The sequence below is a fragment of the Lucilia sericata genome, unplaced genomic scaffold, assembly GCF_015586225.1.
Source record: "Lucilia sericata isolate MDLA Ls3-8-SP2 unplaced genomic scaffold, ASM1558622v1 Contig002311F_arrow, whole genome shotgun sequence".
NCBI lineage: Eukaryota > Metazoa > Arthropoda > Insecta > Diptera > Calliphoridae > Lucilia > Lucilia sericata.
The window spans coordinates 4503-21236 of NW_023996125.1; the positions used below are offsets into that span (position 1 = coordinate 4503).

At 29.9% G+C, this 16734-nt stretch overlaps 2 protein-coding genes across 2 annotated transcripts; one reads left to right on the plus strand and one right to left on the minus strand.

The window, feature by feature from the left end:
• The first annotated feature begins 809 nt into the window (after positions 1–809).
• Positions 810–3888, plus strand: LOC119613796 (putative GPI-anchor transamidase). Its single transcript, XM_037969853.1, is given in 7 exon segments — positions 810–974; positions 1042–1553; positions 1612–1648; positions 1650–1730; positions 3222–3332; positions 3397–3557; positions 3622–3888. Coding segments are annotated over 7 exon segments (1068 nt in total). The 5' UTR covers positions 810–911; the 3' UTR covers positions 3725–3888.
• Positions 3889–4105: 217 nt separating this feature from the next.
• LOC119613797 lies at positions 4106–10705 on the minus strand. The gene is made up of 3 exons (XM_037969854.1): positions 10467–10705; positions 4467–4590; positions 4106–4393 (listed from the first exon to the last, which is right to left on the minus strand). Exons 1-3 carry the CDS (start codon positions 10552–10554, stop codon positions 4282–4284), a joined length of 324 nt encoding a protein of 107 aa, XP_037825782.1. The 5' UTR covers positions 10555–10705; the 3' UTR covers positions 4106–4281.
• Positions 10706–16734: the final 6029 nt, after the last annotated feature.

Consider the following 16734-nt stretch of genomic DNA (forward strand, 5'->3'; position numbering starts at 1 on the left):
TAAATAGGACTTAATTTTCATAAGTTTTATCATACATACATTACAATACATTAAAATACGTATATTTATAATAAGAATATAATATTTATTTTAAAATATAATTATTTTCCCCAAAATTCCTTAAATATTAAATTACGTACTCAAAATAATAAGTAAATTAACATTATTAATACTTTTTTTGAATAAAATCCCTTATTTTTTTATAATAATCATTTAAATTTAAAAAATATAACTGATGAATACATTATTAGTCTGGTAACTCCCTTTTAAACCACAATTTAGATTGGTAACACCTTATATTTGATATTATGCAGTTTTATTAAACACCCTGTTACTTCACGTATAAAAAGTGTTACCAAGTTTTAATCACTTTCTACTTAATGCCAGAGAATTGCTTCGGTTCGGCTTAGCATACAGATAAAAATTTCAAAGTTGTCGCCGACAAAAATTTTGCCGCTAATATAAATAAAATTTTATCGTTACTGACCATAGCATAGAAAATTCAGTACCTTAGTACTTTTTCATATCGCATTTTCTAACTTATAAACTTTTGGTAACTATTTACACTATAGTAGTTAATAGAGCAGTACTGCTCTACACGAGTGGTGTATTCTAGTACATAGTATGTTCCAATCTACAATTTATTATTTAGTCTATTGTCTAGTCTGTAATATAGTCTATATATAGTCCAGTTTTTTAAATATTTGCTTCAAAATTCCACTCTTTAATAACGTTGAAAATTTTAAAACACAACAGAAAACATAGAAGTTCTATTTAGATGTTAAGACGCCGTTGACATTAGTGTTTGTCGGCGCAGGACTCTAATCACAGCTGATAGATAATAAACAAAAAAACACCGGATAAGGAAAAATAATTCTTTCTCTAATAAAATTTACACATTCCTTGAAAATATGCGAAATTTATTAATAATTAGCTTATTATTATTAAGCTGTACCATAAGTTTAGCACAAGATGTAAGTTTTAAGGAAAAACCATTTATTTTGCCAAATGTTTTTTATCTTTTCGCAATTTAACCTCTAGAACTCTCAACAACTCCCCGCTGAATATGTAGAATCAGTGCAACGCTCTACACACACCAACAATTGGGCTGTTCTAGTGGATGCATCACGTTTCTGGTTCAACTATCGTCATGTAGCCAATGTTTTATCTATATACAGATCTGTTAAACGCTTAGGCATACCCGACTCCCAGATTATCCTCATGATAGCCGACGATATGGCCTGTAATCCTCGTAATCCCCGCCCGGGTCAAGTATACAATAATGCCAATCAACATATTAATGTTTATGGTGATGATGTTGAGGTGGATTATCGTGGCTATGAGGTTACGGTGGAAAATTTTGTACGTCTCTTGACGGGACGTACCCAAAATGGTACTGCCCGTTCTAAGAAACTCTTGACAGATGCTGGCAGTAATGTTTTGATTTATTTAACTGGTCATGGTGGTGATGGTTTCTTGAAATTCCAAGATTCTGAAGAGATTACTAGTCAAGAGTTGGCCGATGCTGTGGAACAGATGTGGGAAAAGAAACGGTGAGTAATTGTCTTTAATTAAGCTAAATTATGTACTAATTGTTATTATTATTTTTAGTTACAACGAATTATTTTTAATGGTTGATACTTGCCAAGGCGGCTTCCTTGTATGAAAAGTTTACTTCTCCAAATATTTTAGCGGTGGCTAGTAGTTTGGTAGGAGAGGACTCCTTGTCGGTAAGTTTTTGATCAGTTTTAATCAAAATTGTCAACACACAAGGAAATAGTTGTAACAAAATTTTAAAGGTCAGATACTTCTTCTTTGGGTCTATCTTAATCTAATTTTTATACTAGAATTTCTAAACGACAAATTCTTCCTTGACTAACTAACTAACTAACTAACTAACTACTAACTAACTAACTAACTAACTAACTAACTAACTAACTACTAACTAACTAACTACTAACTAACTAACTAACTAACTAACTAACTAACTAACTAACTAACTAACTAACTAACTAACTAACTAACTAACTAACTAACTAACTAACTAACTAACTAACTAACTAACTAACTAACTAACTAACTAACTAACTAACTAACTAACTAACTAACTAACTAACTAACTAACTAACTAACTAACTAACTAACTAACTAACTAACTAACTAACTAACTAACTAACTAACTAACTAACTAACTAACTAACTAACTAACTAACTAACTAACTAACTAACTAACTAACTAACTAACTAACTAACTAACTAACTAACTAACTAACTAACTAACTAACTAACTAACTAACTAACTAACTACTAACTAACTACTAACTAACTAACTAACTAACTAACTAACTAACTAACTAACTAACTAACTAACTAACTAACTAACTAACTAACTAACTAACTAACTAACTAACTAACTAACTAACTAACTAACTAACTAACTAACTAACTAACTAACTAACTAACTAACTAACTAACTAACTAACTAACTAACTAACTAACTAACTAACTAACTAACTAACTAACTACTAACTAACTAACTAACTAACTAACTAACTAACTAACTAACTAACTAACTAACTAACTAACTAACTAACTAACTACTAACTAACACTAACTAACTAACTAACTAACTAACTACTAACTAACTAACTAACTAACTAACTAACTAACTAACTAACTAACTAACTAACTAACTAACTAACTAACTAACTACTAACTAACTAACTAACTAACTAACTAACTACAACTAACTAACTAACTAACTAACTTACTAACTAATAACTATGAAACGTTTTCTGTCGCACAAAGCTTCTTCTGCAGTTTCCTTTTGCTCTTAGCCAATTTCTTAATATATTGAAGAATGTCCATTCACCGAATATTAGGTATCGCAGTCATGGTTGTTGCACTTACTGTATTATTATCGCTATCAAATAGAAAGGAGATATTTGACTTTTGGCCAGATACTTGTACTTTTTTAGTTTACAGGCTTTTGCATTGGATTGAGGATTAAGGAATAAAGCTGATGAAACAGATACAGACTATAGTCGCGGCTATAGAGCAGACTATAGACTAGACTATAGTCTACAAACCATATTATAGTCTGGCTATAGTCCATATTGTTGATTAGACTAAACCCCAGACTTTAGACTAAATTTTAATTTTATAATTTTACTAAGAATGGATATTTCTTATATAAATTTATTAATATTAATCATTTACAGCATCATGTTGATTCCTCTATTGGTGTCTATATGATAGATCGTTATACCTATTATGCTTTAGAGTTTTTGGAAAAAGTGCAACCCAACAGTGATAAAACCATGGGAGAATTTGTAAGTTTTAAATATAAATAAAAAGTAAAAAGGATTCTTTAAAACTTTTTTAATAATTTTATAGTTAACGGTGTGTCCTAAACGTTTATGCATTTCCACGGTGGGAGTACGTAAAGATTTATATAAAAGAGATCCCTATAAAGTGCCCATTACAGATTTCTTTGGCTCTATAAGACCCACAGAAATAACCAAGGGTAGAGTTAATATTACACTGGCAGAGGAAGAGTGAGTAGAAGAGTATAAATAAAAGAAAAGTTTATTGAAATTTTTATAATTTTAAATTTTATAGGGACTTTATTGCCGCCGCTTTGGAAGCTGAAGTAACAAATGCCAAAAAAGATTCCTTTTATATACAATTCGAATCACAATTTCCTAAAGAAATTTTTAAGTAATTAAATTTTTTTGTAATTAAATTAATTAAAGCAACATGTTGTCCAAAATAACAAGTGAATAACCAAATAAGTATTTTTATTATCTGTTTTGTTTTAATAAAATTTGTTTTGTACGTGTCTAAAAAGAAGATGCTTTAAATAAAAAAACAAGTTATGATTTTGTATTTTTTGTGATTTTTTTTTAATTTTATTAAAGATATTTTCTTTGTTTACTTTTAATAAATATAAATAATAAAAATTCATTAAACTTAAACTTATAAAACAATTTAAATATTAAACAAAAAAAACTTTAAACAGCTTCCTACTTATTAAAAATGATATGTGAGTTATTTTTTTCGTTTTTTTACAATCTTTCTTTTAAATGATAAATGTTGAGTTGTATGACCAAGGCACAAGCCATAGACACACCTTCCTTTTAGAGTTTTGTTTCAGCTTTATGTTTTAAGTTATTTTTGTTGTTTAAAATAAAATGAGATGAAATGATACGTCATGATGTCAGGCTTTTAACAGCTGCTTTTTATGATGTTTATGTTGTGGGCTTCAGCAGCAGTTTGTTTTTAAATCAATTTAGTACAATCATATTTACGCTCACAGCACTCGGGATAATGACGATTGGTATTAACAAAGTCACGTAGTTTACAGCCCTTTGGTGGTGCCACAGCGGGACAGCTGTAATTGTAAATTTGTTAATTAGTTATTTAGTTTTTTTTTTTTTCAAAGTTAATAGTTTTGTTAAACTTACGTTCTAAATTCGGCATAACCATTCTCCATACAGGTTATACCAGCACAGGGATTATTGGGTGCTTTGCCCTTCTGGCCAGGCGACAAGATAAGGTTTTCATCAATGGTACATTTACCGGGATAAGCTGGAAAAGAAAAATACAATAAAATATTATTGAGAAATGGAATTTTTCTTATTAATTTCTAAAACTAGTACGGTTTTGGGTTAAATAACATCTCCGGTTTGTTTTTAACCATTTCTTTAAAAGTTTGTTGGAGCGTTCTATACACGGATGTATCAGTTATACGTTTTATATTGAAAATCATCAATCTTAACCGTTTCAAATCCAAAAATAGTTCTGTTGTGTTTTAAAAACACTTTAGATTTGATTTCAAACCAACAGATTTGGAAAATATACTTCCTTTATCATGAATATTGATGACGAGAACAGAATTCCATCTAAAAATGGTTCAAAAATACCTTTGCTATATTTTCAAACATTTCTTTAAAAGTTTCCGTTAACTGAGGGATCAATATTTTAATAACAACTTTCAGGTTTGAATTTTGGCTTAAGAAACATTTTCTGTTAGTTTGTTTTGCTTGATCAATAAAAACAAATTGTTCAGAGACCCCGATAACTTACGGACATATAAACTGCCTATGTATATTTGAAATATATATATATTTTCTAGATTATCAGTATTGAACATCTGCTCAAAAACTGTTCAGTTATGATATAAACATTTCGTAATATAAAAGATAACGATTTCAAAGCCTCTAATAACAGATGGATTTACATATTACTCAGGCTAGACAGTTTTACTTTCTGGGTGATCAGTATTGAAAATCTAATTTTAAAAATCAGTCCAAAAACTGCTCAGTTAATATTTAAACATTTCGTAATATAAAAGTTAACTTCTTCAAAGTCCCTGATCACTGATGGACCTATATATTACACAGACTTGTCAGCTAAACTTTCTGGATTTTCAGTACTGAAAATCGTATAAAAAATCAGTCTAATAACTGTTCAGTTATGGTTGAAACGTTTCGTAATATAAAATATGTATAAAGATTTCAAAGCCCCTGATCACTGATGGACCTATATGTAACTCAGACTTGACAGATTTCTGGATTATTAGTATTGAGTAAAAATTAACCCAAAAACTGCTTAGTTGTGGTTTAAACATTTCGTAATATAACATATAACTATTGCAAGTCCCTTAATGGACATTCATTAATGGACCTATATATAAACAGACTTGACAGATATACTTTCTACATTATCATTATTGAAAATCTCATAAAAATATTACCAATAACGGTTTAGTTAGGGTTTAAACATTTCCTATTACAAAAGATAAATGTTTCAAAGTCCTTGATAACTGACGGATCTATACATTACACAGACTTGGCAGATAGACTTTCAATATTATCGGTAGTAAAAATCTCATACAACATCAATTCAAAAGCTTAAAACTTTGTAACATATAAGAGAACAATTTAAAAGCCCCTAATGACTGATGGAACTATATTATACACCTAGACTAAATTATAGACTATTGACTAGGCTTTAGAAGGCTTTAGACTATACTAAGAAATGACTATAGACTAGTCTATAGTGTAGACTATAGTCTAGACAATGGCCTGGATTATAAACTAGACTATAGACTAGACTATAGAGTAGACTATAGACTAGACTATATACTAGGGTGATCGACTCAATTTTTCAACCGGTTTTAAAACCGGTTTTTTCTGCTTTACCAGTGTCGATTTTTTCTGAATGTTGATTTTTCGAATATCGAATAACCCGGTTTTTTCACTTTTTAAAAACCGGTCTCGAATACTTTTATTTGCTTTGTATTCAAAGATTATTTAAATGAAATTTTTAAGTAAATAATAATACAGCCCGTCTAAATTTTGAAAATATTCGAGTCGAGGAACCAGCGTATATTTTTCTACAGCTCCTTTGGTTAAACTTTTTTGATTGATAACTGTTTGATAAAATTTTATCAATCTTAAGATTATATTCCAATAACAATAATTAATTTACGGCTGAAATTTTATGGAAGTGTTGAAATGCCTATGCAAATTTCCTAAACAGGGCTTTTAAAATAAGCTAGGATTACATAGTACCTTATGTTTAGTGTGTCCCACTTTTTTCCTAATTTTTTATATTAAAGAAATAATGTAAATCAGACGACTAGATCTAAAGTTATATTTTAAACTGTTAAAAATCATTTCGGGCCATGTTTTATTAATCAAATTTAAACATAAGAATTAAGTTTTTCGAATTAAAATATATTTTTTTTATTTATAATGAAAAACCGGTTAACCGGTTTTTTCTGAATTTTAAAAATATCAACCGGTTTTTTTTAAATGTCAACTATTCGAACTATTCGAAAATCGGTTTTTGGAAAATGTCGAATAATCGATCACCCTACTATATACTAGATTACAGACTACATTATATACATGACTACATTATAGACTACTATAGACTATACTATAGACTAGACTATAGACTGGACAATAGACTATACTATAGACTGGACTATAGACTAGACTATTGACTACACTATAGACTAGACTATAGACTGGACAATAGACTGGGCTATAGCCTCGAATATAGACTAGACTATAGACTAGACTGTAGATTGAACTATAGACTTAACTATAGACTAAACTATAGACTAGACTATAGACTTAACTATAGACTAAACTATAGACTAGACTATAGACTAGACTATAGACTAGACTATAGACTAGACTATAGACTAGACTATAGACTAGACTATAGACTAGACTATAGACTAGACTATAGACTAGACTATAGACTAGACTATAGACTAGACTATAGACTAGACTATAGACTAGACTATAGACTAGACTATAGACTAGACTATAGACTAGACTATAGACTAGACTATAGACTAGACTAAAGACTAGACTATAGACTAGACTATAGACTAGACTATAGACTAGACTATAGACTAGACTATAGACTAGATTATAGACTAGACTATAGACTAGACTATAGACTAAACTATGGACTGGACTATAGACTGAACTATAGACTATACTGTAGAATAGACTATAGAGTAGACTATAGACTAGACTATAGACTAGACTATAGACTAGACTATAGACTAGACTATAGACTAGACTATAGACTAGACTATAGACTAGACTATAGACTAGACTATAGACTAGACTATAGACTAGACTATAGACTAGACTATAGACTAGACTATAGACTAGACTATAGAGTAGACTATAGACTAGACTATAGACTAGACTATAGACTAGACTATAGACTAGACTATAGACTAGACTATAGACTAGACTATAGACCAGGCTATAGACTAGACTATAGACTAGACTAGACTATAGACCAGGCTATAGACTAGACTATAGACTAGACTATAGACTAGACTATAGCCTAGACTATAGACTAGACTATAGACTAGACTATAGACGAGACTATAGACTAGACTATAGACTAGACTATAGACTAAACTATGGACTGGACTATAGACTAAACTATAGACTATACTGTAGAATAGACTATAGACTAGACTATAGACTAGACTATAGACTAGACCTATAGACTAGACTATAGACTAGACTATAGACTAGACTATAGACTAGACTATAGACTAGACTATAGACTAGACTATAGACTAGACTATAGACTAGACTATAGACTAGACTATAGACTAGACTATAGACTAGACTATAGACTAGACTATAGACTTAGACTATAGACTAGACTATAGACTAGACTATAGACTAGACTATAGACTAGACTATAGACTTAGACTATAGACTAGACTATAGACTAGACTATAGACTAGACTATAGACTAGACTATAGACTAGACTATAGGACTAGACTATGACTACTAGACTATAGAGCTAGACTATAGAGTAGACTATAGACTAGACTATAGACTAGACTATAGACTAGACTATAGACTAACTATAGACTAGACTATAGACTAGACTATAGACTAGACTATAGACTAGACTATAGACTAGACTAGACTATAGACAGGACTATAGAACTAGACTATAGACTAGACTATAGGACTAGACTATAGACTAGACTATAGATAGACTATAGACTAGACTATAGACGAGACTATAGACTAGACTATAGACTAGACTATAGACTAGACTAACTATAGACTAGACTATAGACTGACTATAGACTAGACTAGACTAGACTATAGACTAGACTATAGACTAGACTATAGACTAGACTATAGACTAGACTATAGACTAGACTATAGACTAGACTATAGACTAGACTATAGACTAGACTATAGACTAGACTATAGACTAGACTATAGACTAGACTATAGACTAGACTATAGACTAGACTATAGACTAGACTATAGACTAGACTATAGACTATAGACTAGACTATAGACTAGACTATAGACTAGACTATAGACTAGACTATAGACTAGACTATAGACTAGACTATAGACTAGACTATAGACTAGACTATAGACTAGACTATAGACTAGACTATAGACTAGACTATAGACTAGACTATAGACTAGACTATAGACTAGACTATAGACTAGACTATAGACTAGACTATAGACTAGACTATAGACTAGACTATAGACTAGACTATAGACTAGACTATAGACTAGACTATAGACTAGACTATAGACTAGACTATAGACTATACTAGACTAGACTATAGACTAGACTATAGACTAGACTATAGACTAGACTATAGACTAGACTATAGACTAGACTATAGACTAGACTATAGACTAGACTATAGACTAGACTATAGACTAGACTATAGACTAGACTATAGACTAGACTATAGACTAGACTATAGACTAGACTATAGACTAGACTATAGACTAGACTATAGACTAGACTATAGACTAGACTATAGACTAGACTATAGATAGACTATAGACTAGACTATAGACTAGACTATAGACTAGACTATAGACTAGACTATAGACTAGACTATAGTCTAGACTATAGACTAGACTATAGACTAGACTATAGACTAGACTATAGACTAGACTATAGACTAGACTATAGACTAGACTATAGACTAGACTATAGACTAGACTATAGACTAGACTATAGACTAGACTATAGACTAGACTATAGACTAGACTATAGACTAGACTATAGACTAGACTATAGACTAGACTATAGACTAGACTATAGACTAGACTATAGACTAGACTATAGACTAGACTATAGACTAGACTATAGACTAGACTATAGACTAGACTATAGACTAGACTATAGACTAGACTATAGACCAGGCTATAGACTAGACTATAGACTTGGCTATAAACTAGACTAGGCTATAGACTAGACTATAGACTAGACTATAGACCAGACTATAGACTAGACTATAGACTAGACTATAGACCTGACTATAGTCTAGACTATAGAGTAGACTATAGACTAGACTATAGACCTGACTATAGTCTAGACTATAGAGTAGACTATAGACTAGACTACAGACTAGAATATACACTAGACTATAGACTACACCATACAATATACTAAATATTAGACTATAGACTAGATTATAGACTCGACAATATACTGGACTATAGACTAGACTATAGACTAGACTATAGACTAGACTATAGACTAGACTATAAACTAGACTATAGACTAGACTATAGAGTATACTAGACTATAGACTAGACTATAAAGAAGACTATAGACTAGACTATAGACTACACTATAGACTAGACTATAAACTAGACTATAAACTAGACTATAAACTAGACTATAAACTAGACTATAGATTAGACTATAGATTAGACTATAGACTAGATTATTGACTAGACTACAGACTAGACTATAGACTATAGATCGCATTGTGAAAACTGCATAATATTCAGAAGCTAAAACTTAACCTCAAAACGCGTTAAAGTTTTGAACAATTTTTTGTTTTACCAAAAATCACTAAATCACACTTTAATCCTTTGTTTTTAAAACTTAATCCTTTAACAACACTCACTTGGATTATTAAATCTGGCCATGGCAATGGCTGCCTCATTGACAGCAATCAAGGAGCACAAAGCACAGATTACAATGGCGAATTTCATTTTGTTTAGAATTTATTTTCTTAAATCACCAAATTTCTTTATTTAAATATTAACGTTTAAACACCGCAATGTTTCTGAAACAACTGTTTAATTGAAACACAATTTCAGCTTATTTTATATAAAAAATGTTTCAAAATAAATATAATCACACTGCACTGAATGAGAATATGAAGATTCCCGCTTAACAAGTAACAACAACAATTATATTAAAATCAAACAAAACTTCTTCGTTTTCAATTTCATTTCATTTCATCACACAGCGCAAGTTCAAGTTCAAAATATCCATCAGCAAGATCACAATAAAACAGAAAAGGTGTAGCTCAAGATGAAAAATATTGAAATTAATTAAAAGAAGTTTCTCGTTACAAAATATTTTTAAAACTGACTCTAGACATTTCCCAGATTGTTTTTGTTGTTTTTATGTAAATTTTAATATTAAATGAAGGGTGCGTTGCACTTATTTTAGTCACTCATGTTCTTTCACAGAACCGGTATGTAATGATCATATAACAGTAAGCGGTCGTTTGATCGTTTTTCTGTAATTATTCAGGAATTTACACGTTTTAAAATTTTTTAATTTTAAAAAGAATTTGGGTTTTTTTTTTTGTCTGAAAAATACCATTTTTTAGTCATCGAAGGGATGTTATTAATAAACAATTGTTTTTAGTAAACAACAACTAATTTCGTTAAAATTTTGTCTTATCATTTTCCAAAAATTGAGTACAAATGTTTAAACTAAATTTTGTTATCAGTGAAAATAATTTTTGAAATTTTTTTTTTAAACTGAATCTTTAATAGACCTTTGAACTTTTGCCTATATTAAATATTTAATTTAATTAATTTTAAACACAATTTTGTATAATAATTTAAGAGAGTTTGAAATAAAAAACTCTTAAAGTGACAACGAAATTGTTTGAGGGAATTATTTTGTAAATCTCTTCCCCCCTTTTTATTAAAAAAAATTGTATGGTAATATTTTTAACCCAAGGTTTTACAAATTTAGGGATTAAGTTCATAGTTGATCAGAATAAAACTAGTCCTTCGGATCTAGTGCAGTGCGCTCCTTGTCAGGGAAAAATTTTGTTGGTAAAAACGAAAAACTTATATAGTGATGGAATTATTATATATCCCTCCCAAGAATTGGAATCTAGCAAAGAAATCTCTCCAGAGTGACCATGTGCTCTACATTCGTCTGAATCCGCACGTCCAATTTTGTATAGTTGTGCCCGTAGTCACGTGTATCACCACACTAATCTGAGATGCGCACATTTTGAGGAGGCTTCTGGTAATTCTTTCGTTTACGTCAACCCACAGGATCTTTGTACCCACCGTTTCATTATTCCAAGAGGCCCTATGAAGGCCAATACTACGCATATATTGTTCTTTGAAAGGCTGCTAAAAATATTAAGTCATCAGTCAAAGTTCCAAAAAAGTCAGGGTACACGATCCCGAAGTTAGTTAGTTAGTTAGTAGTTAGTTAGTTAGTTAGTTAGTTAGTTAGTTAGTTAGTTAGTTAGTTAGTTAGTTAGTTAGTTAGTTAGTTAGTTAGTTAGTTAGTTAGTTAGTTAGTTAGTTAGTTAGTTAGTTAGTTAGTTAGTTAGTAGTTAGTAGTTAGTTAGTTAGTTAGTTAGTTAGTAGTTAGTTAGTTAGTTAGTTAGTTAGTTAGTAGTTAGTTTTAGTTAGTTATTGTAGTTAGTTAGTTAGTTAGTTCGTTAGTAGTTTAGTTAGTAGTTAGTTAGTTAGTTAGTTAGTAGTTAGTTAGTTAGTTAGTTAGTTTAGTTAGTTAGTTAGTTAGTAGTAGTTAGTTATGTTTTAGTTAGTTATTAGTTAGTTAGTAGTAGTTAGTTGTTAGTTAGTTAGTTAGTTGTTAGTTAGTTATTGTTTTAGTTAGTTAGTTTAGTTAGTTAGTTGTTGTTGTTATTCGTTAGTTGTTAGTTTAGTTAGTTAGTTAGTTGTTAGTTGGTAGTTCGTTGTTAGTTTTCGTTGTTAGTTAGTTAGTATCGTTTTGTTCTTCGTTAGTTCGTTAGTTCGTTGTTCGATTTCGTCTTCGTTCGTTGTTCGTTCGTTCGTTCGTTCGTTCGTTCGTTCGTTCGTTCGTTCGTTCGTTCGTTCGTTCGTTCGTTCGTTCTTTCGTTCGTTTTCGTTCGTTGTCGTTCGTTCGTTGTTCGTTCGTTCGTTCGTTCTTCGTTCGTTCGTTCGTTCGTTTCGTTCGTTCGTTCGTTCGTTCGTTCGTTCGTTTTCGTTCGTTCGTTCGTTTCTTTGTTCGTTCGTTCGTTCGTTCGTTCGTTCGTTCGTTCGTTAGTTCGTTTCGTTCGTTTCGTTCGTTCTTCGTTCGTCGTTCGTTTCGTTCGTTCGTTCGTTCGTTCGTTCGTTCGTTCGTTCGTTCTTCGTTCTTTTCGTTCGTTCGTTCGTTCGTTCGTTCGTTCGTTCGTTTCGTTTCGTTCGTTCGTTCGTTCGTTCGTTCGTTCGTTCGTTCGTTCGTTCGTTCTTCGTTCGTTCGTTCGTTCGTTCGTTCGTTCGTTCGTTCGTTCGTTCGTTCGTTCGTTCGTTCGTTCGTTCGTTCGTTCGTTCGTTCGTTCGTTAGGAGTAGTCTTTAGTTAGTTAGTTAGTTATTAGTCGTTTAGTTAGGGATGGCCTAATGATTACAAAGAATACTGTAACGGCAGTTACAGTTTTTTTGTAATATGTAGTTGAGAAATAAACCAATTACAATACTTGTAATTAAAGTTTTTCCAATTAGAAATACTAGTAATGTTTAATTGACCAACAACCAATTACAATTACTTGTAATTGTAAATAAAGTTTTGCCAATCAAAATTACTTATAATTGAACAATTATTTGTAATTGAACAATTACTTGTAATTGAAGTTTATAAATTACTATTACTTGTAATTATAATTTAGGTATCACCAATTACAAATTACATGTAATTATAAGGAACAAAATTCTCAATTACAAGTAATTACAAGTATTTGTAATTGCAAAACAATAACAATTAAAAGTAATTATAATATGTAACCATTACCCCCCTTAGACTGAGATGTACATTTGGTCAAGGACGAATTTAGAAAAACGTCTGCAGCGTATTTGTCACAAAATTAGAACATTAATATAAAATATCCCAAATTGGAATGTTAGGGTTACGGTAAAGGAAGATCTATTAATTTAATAGACAATATCAAATATCATATTAAAGTTAAAAAATTTCTAGAAATAATAACAATTTATGTATATTCCAATAGCCGCCATTTTGCAATTATATTTGTTTACATTTTAGAAGATTGACGCATGTAAACTAGACGAAAAAGTCCATATATTTAGGCTATTAAAACGGTTTATTATAAATACAAAATGAACTAGATAAACTTTTTATGACAAATGCGTTTTAATATTAAGACTAGATCCATTTTAAAGAATTTGTTCTTAGAAAAACAATTGATATTTAACGGAATGCTATTATTATTATTATTTGTTTATTGATCCCTATATTTAATAATTAATATTGAAATGGCGCCTATTTAATATCGTTATTATTTTTATTAAAATCAAGGCGTCAAAACCACACAAATAAACTGGTTTAAATATTTGTGATTTTCTGAACCATTGATGACGCGCCAATTGAATCATTTACATAAAATAATATTGAAAGTGTGAACAAAGTCATTAACTTTTATTTGAACATTAAATATATATTTTTATTTGTTATTTTGTTTTGGTATTTTTGTTTTTTTTTTTTTTTTTGTTTTAAATTTATTTATTTCAATTAATTTAAATCTGTCTAGTAGTGATTTAGGAATTTTTAAAGCAATTATTTATTTAATACTTTTTTTTGGAGATTTTTTTTTGTTTAATTACAAAAATTTAACGGGAAGTATTTTATATGACAGGAATTTTTTTAATAAACAAAATTTTAAAATTATTTATTACTTTGTTTAAAAAAAATAAAGTAATAAAAAATTGCTATATAATTCGCAAACTTTTAAAGTTTATAATATAAACAGGAGTTTGGAAAATGTTGCCAACTGTTTGGAAAGAAATCGCTTGTTCAGAGTTAATTATGATTAATTTTAATCCAAATTGTGTTATTTGTTCTTTAGTTAATGTTCACATTAACAAATTTTTATTAAATATTTGCCATAATAAATTAAACAAAAAACTTGTCTTAAAACAAATAAAAATCATGTTTTATTTTAAATAAAGTAATCATAAAATATTAAACATTTGAAACTGTGAACAGTTGTGATTTATTTAAACAAAGTATATTTTTAATGAGGCTTTAAACATTTTATACGATCATTTAGCAAATATCACGTGCTTCAAAGGAAGTCCAATGACTTCTAGTTTTGCATACAAAAACATGTTTTAAAACACATAAATATGTTTAAATATTAAGATATTTTTGTTAATAAAACTAAAAAGAATGAAGGAAGTTTAGATTTATCAGATACTAACTAACAAAATATGCTTAAATACTACTTACTGTTTTTTTAAATGGATCTTTCCAGATAGTATTTTTTTAAATTGATTGAAGTTTTTTATGATTCCTCTATAAGTGTAAATTAGTCATAAATGCGTTTATATTTGAATCATAAATACCATTGTCGTTGTACTTTAGACTCTTCTTAGATGGAATCGTAAAATATATCAATATTTAACTCCCATTTGAAGTGATTTTTCATAAAAATTAAATAAGAGATAAGATCCACCAAATTAATGAAATTTTTTGGATTACATCAGGCATGGAAAATTAAGTACTTTAATACTTTTTGACTTAGACATTTTTTTTATAAAATTTTCAGAGATTGTCTCGGATTTTTGCTAAAATTACCATTATTTATGGACAGATTTTGCTGATTTTAAATAGGAAACTTCTCGAAAGCATGTCTCACGGAATTGATGAAGATTTGGATCCCAAAGTTATCTGGTGTCTTCAGAAACTTGATTTCAACAGACAGACGGACGGACATGACTTAACTAATATACATACTTTATAGGGACGGAAAATTATATTGTTGAAATTACAAATGGATATAGTCTAGTCTATAGTCTAGTATCTAGTCTATAGTCTAGTCTATAGTCTACTCTATAGTCTAGTCTATAGTCTAGTCTATAGTCTAGTCTATAGTCTAGTCTATAGTCTAGTCTAGAGTCTAGTCTATAGTCTAAGTCTATAGTCTAGTCTATAGTCTAGTCTATAGTCTAGTCTATAGTCTAGTCTATAGTCTAGTCTATAGTCTAGTCTATAGTCTAGTCTATAGTCTAGTCTATAGTCTAGTCGATAGTCTAGTCTATAGTCTAGTCTATAGTCTATCTATAGTCTAGTCTATAGTCTAGTCTATAGTCTAGTCTATAGTCTAGTCTATAGTCTAGTCTATAGTCTAGTCTATAGTCTAGTCTATAGTAGTCTTAGTCTATCTATATCTATCTATAGTCTAGTCTATAGTCCTAGTCTATAGTCTAGCTAGTCTAGTCTATAGTCTAGTCTATAGTCTAGTCTATAGTCTAGTCTATAGTCTAGTTATAGTCTAGTCTATAGTCTAGTCTATAGTCTAGTCTATAGTCTAGTCTATAGTCTAGTCTATAGTCTAGTCTATAGTCTAGTCTATAGTCTAGTCTATAGTCTAGTCTATAGTCTAGTCTATAGTCTAGTCTATAGTCTAGTCTATAGTCTAGTCTATAGTCTAGTCTATAGTCTAGTCTATAGTCTAGTCTATAGTCTAGTCTATAGTCTAGTCTATAGTCTAGTCTATAGTCTAGTCTATAGTCTAGTCTATAGTCTAGTCTATAGTCTAGTCTATAGTCTAGTCTATAGTCTAGTCTATAGTCTAGTCTATAGTCTAGTCTATAGTCTAGTCTATAGTCTAGTCTATAGTCTAGTCTATAGTCTAGTCTATAGTCTAGTCTATAGTCTAGTCTATAGTCTAGTCTATAGTCTAGTCTATAGTCTAGTCTATAGTCTAGTCTATAGTCTAGTCTATAGTCTAGTCTATAGTCTAGTCTATAGTCTAGTCTATAGTCTAGTCTATAGTCTAGTCTATAGTCTAGTCTATAGTCTAGTCTATAGTCTAGTCTATAGTCTAGTCTATAGTCTAGTCTATAGTCTAGTCTATAGTCTAGTCTATAGTCTAGTCTATAGTCTAGTCTATAGTCTAGTCTATAGTCTAGTATATAGTCTAGTC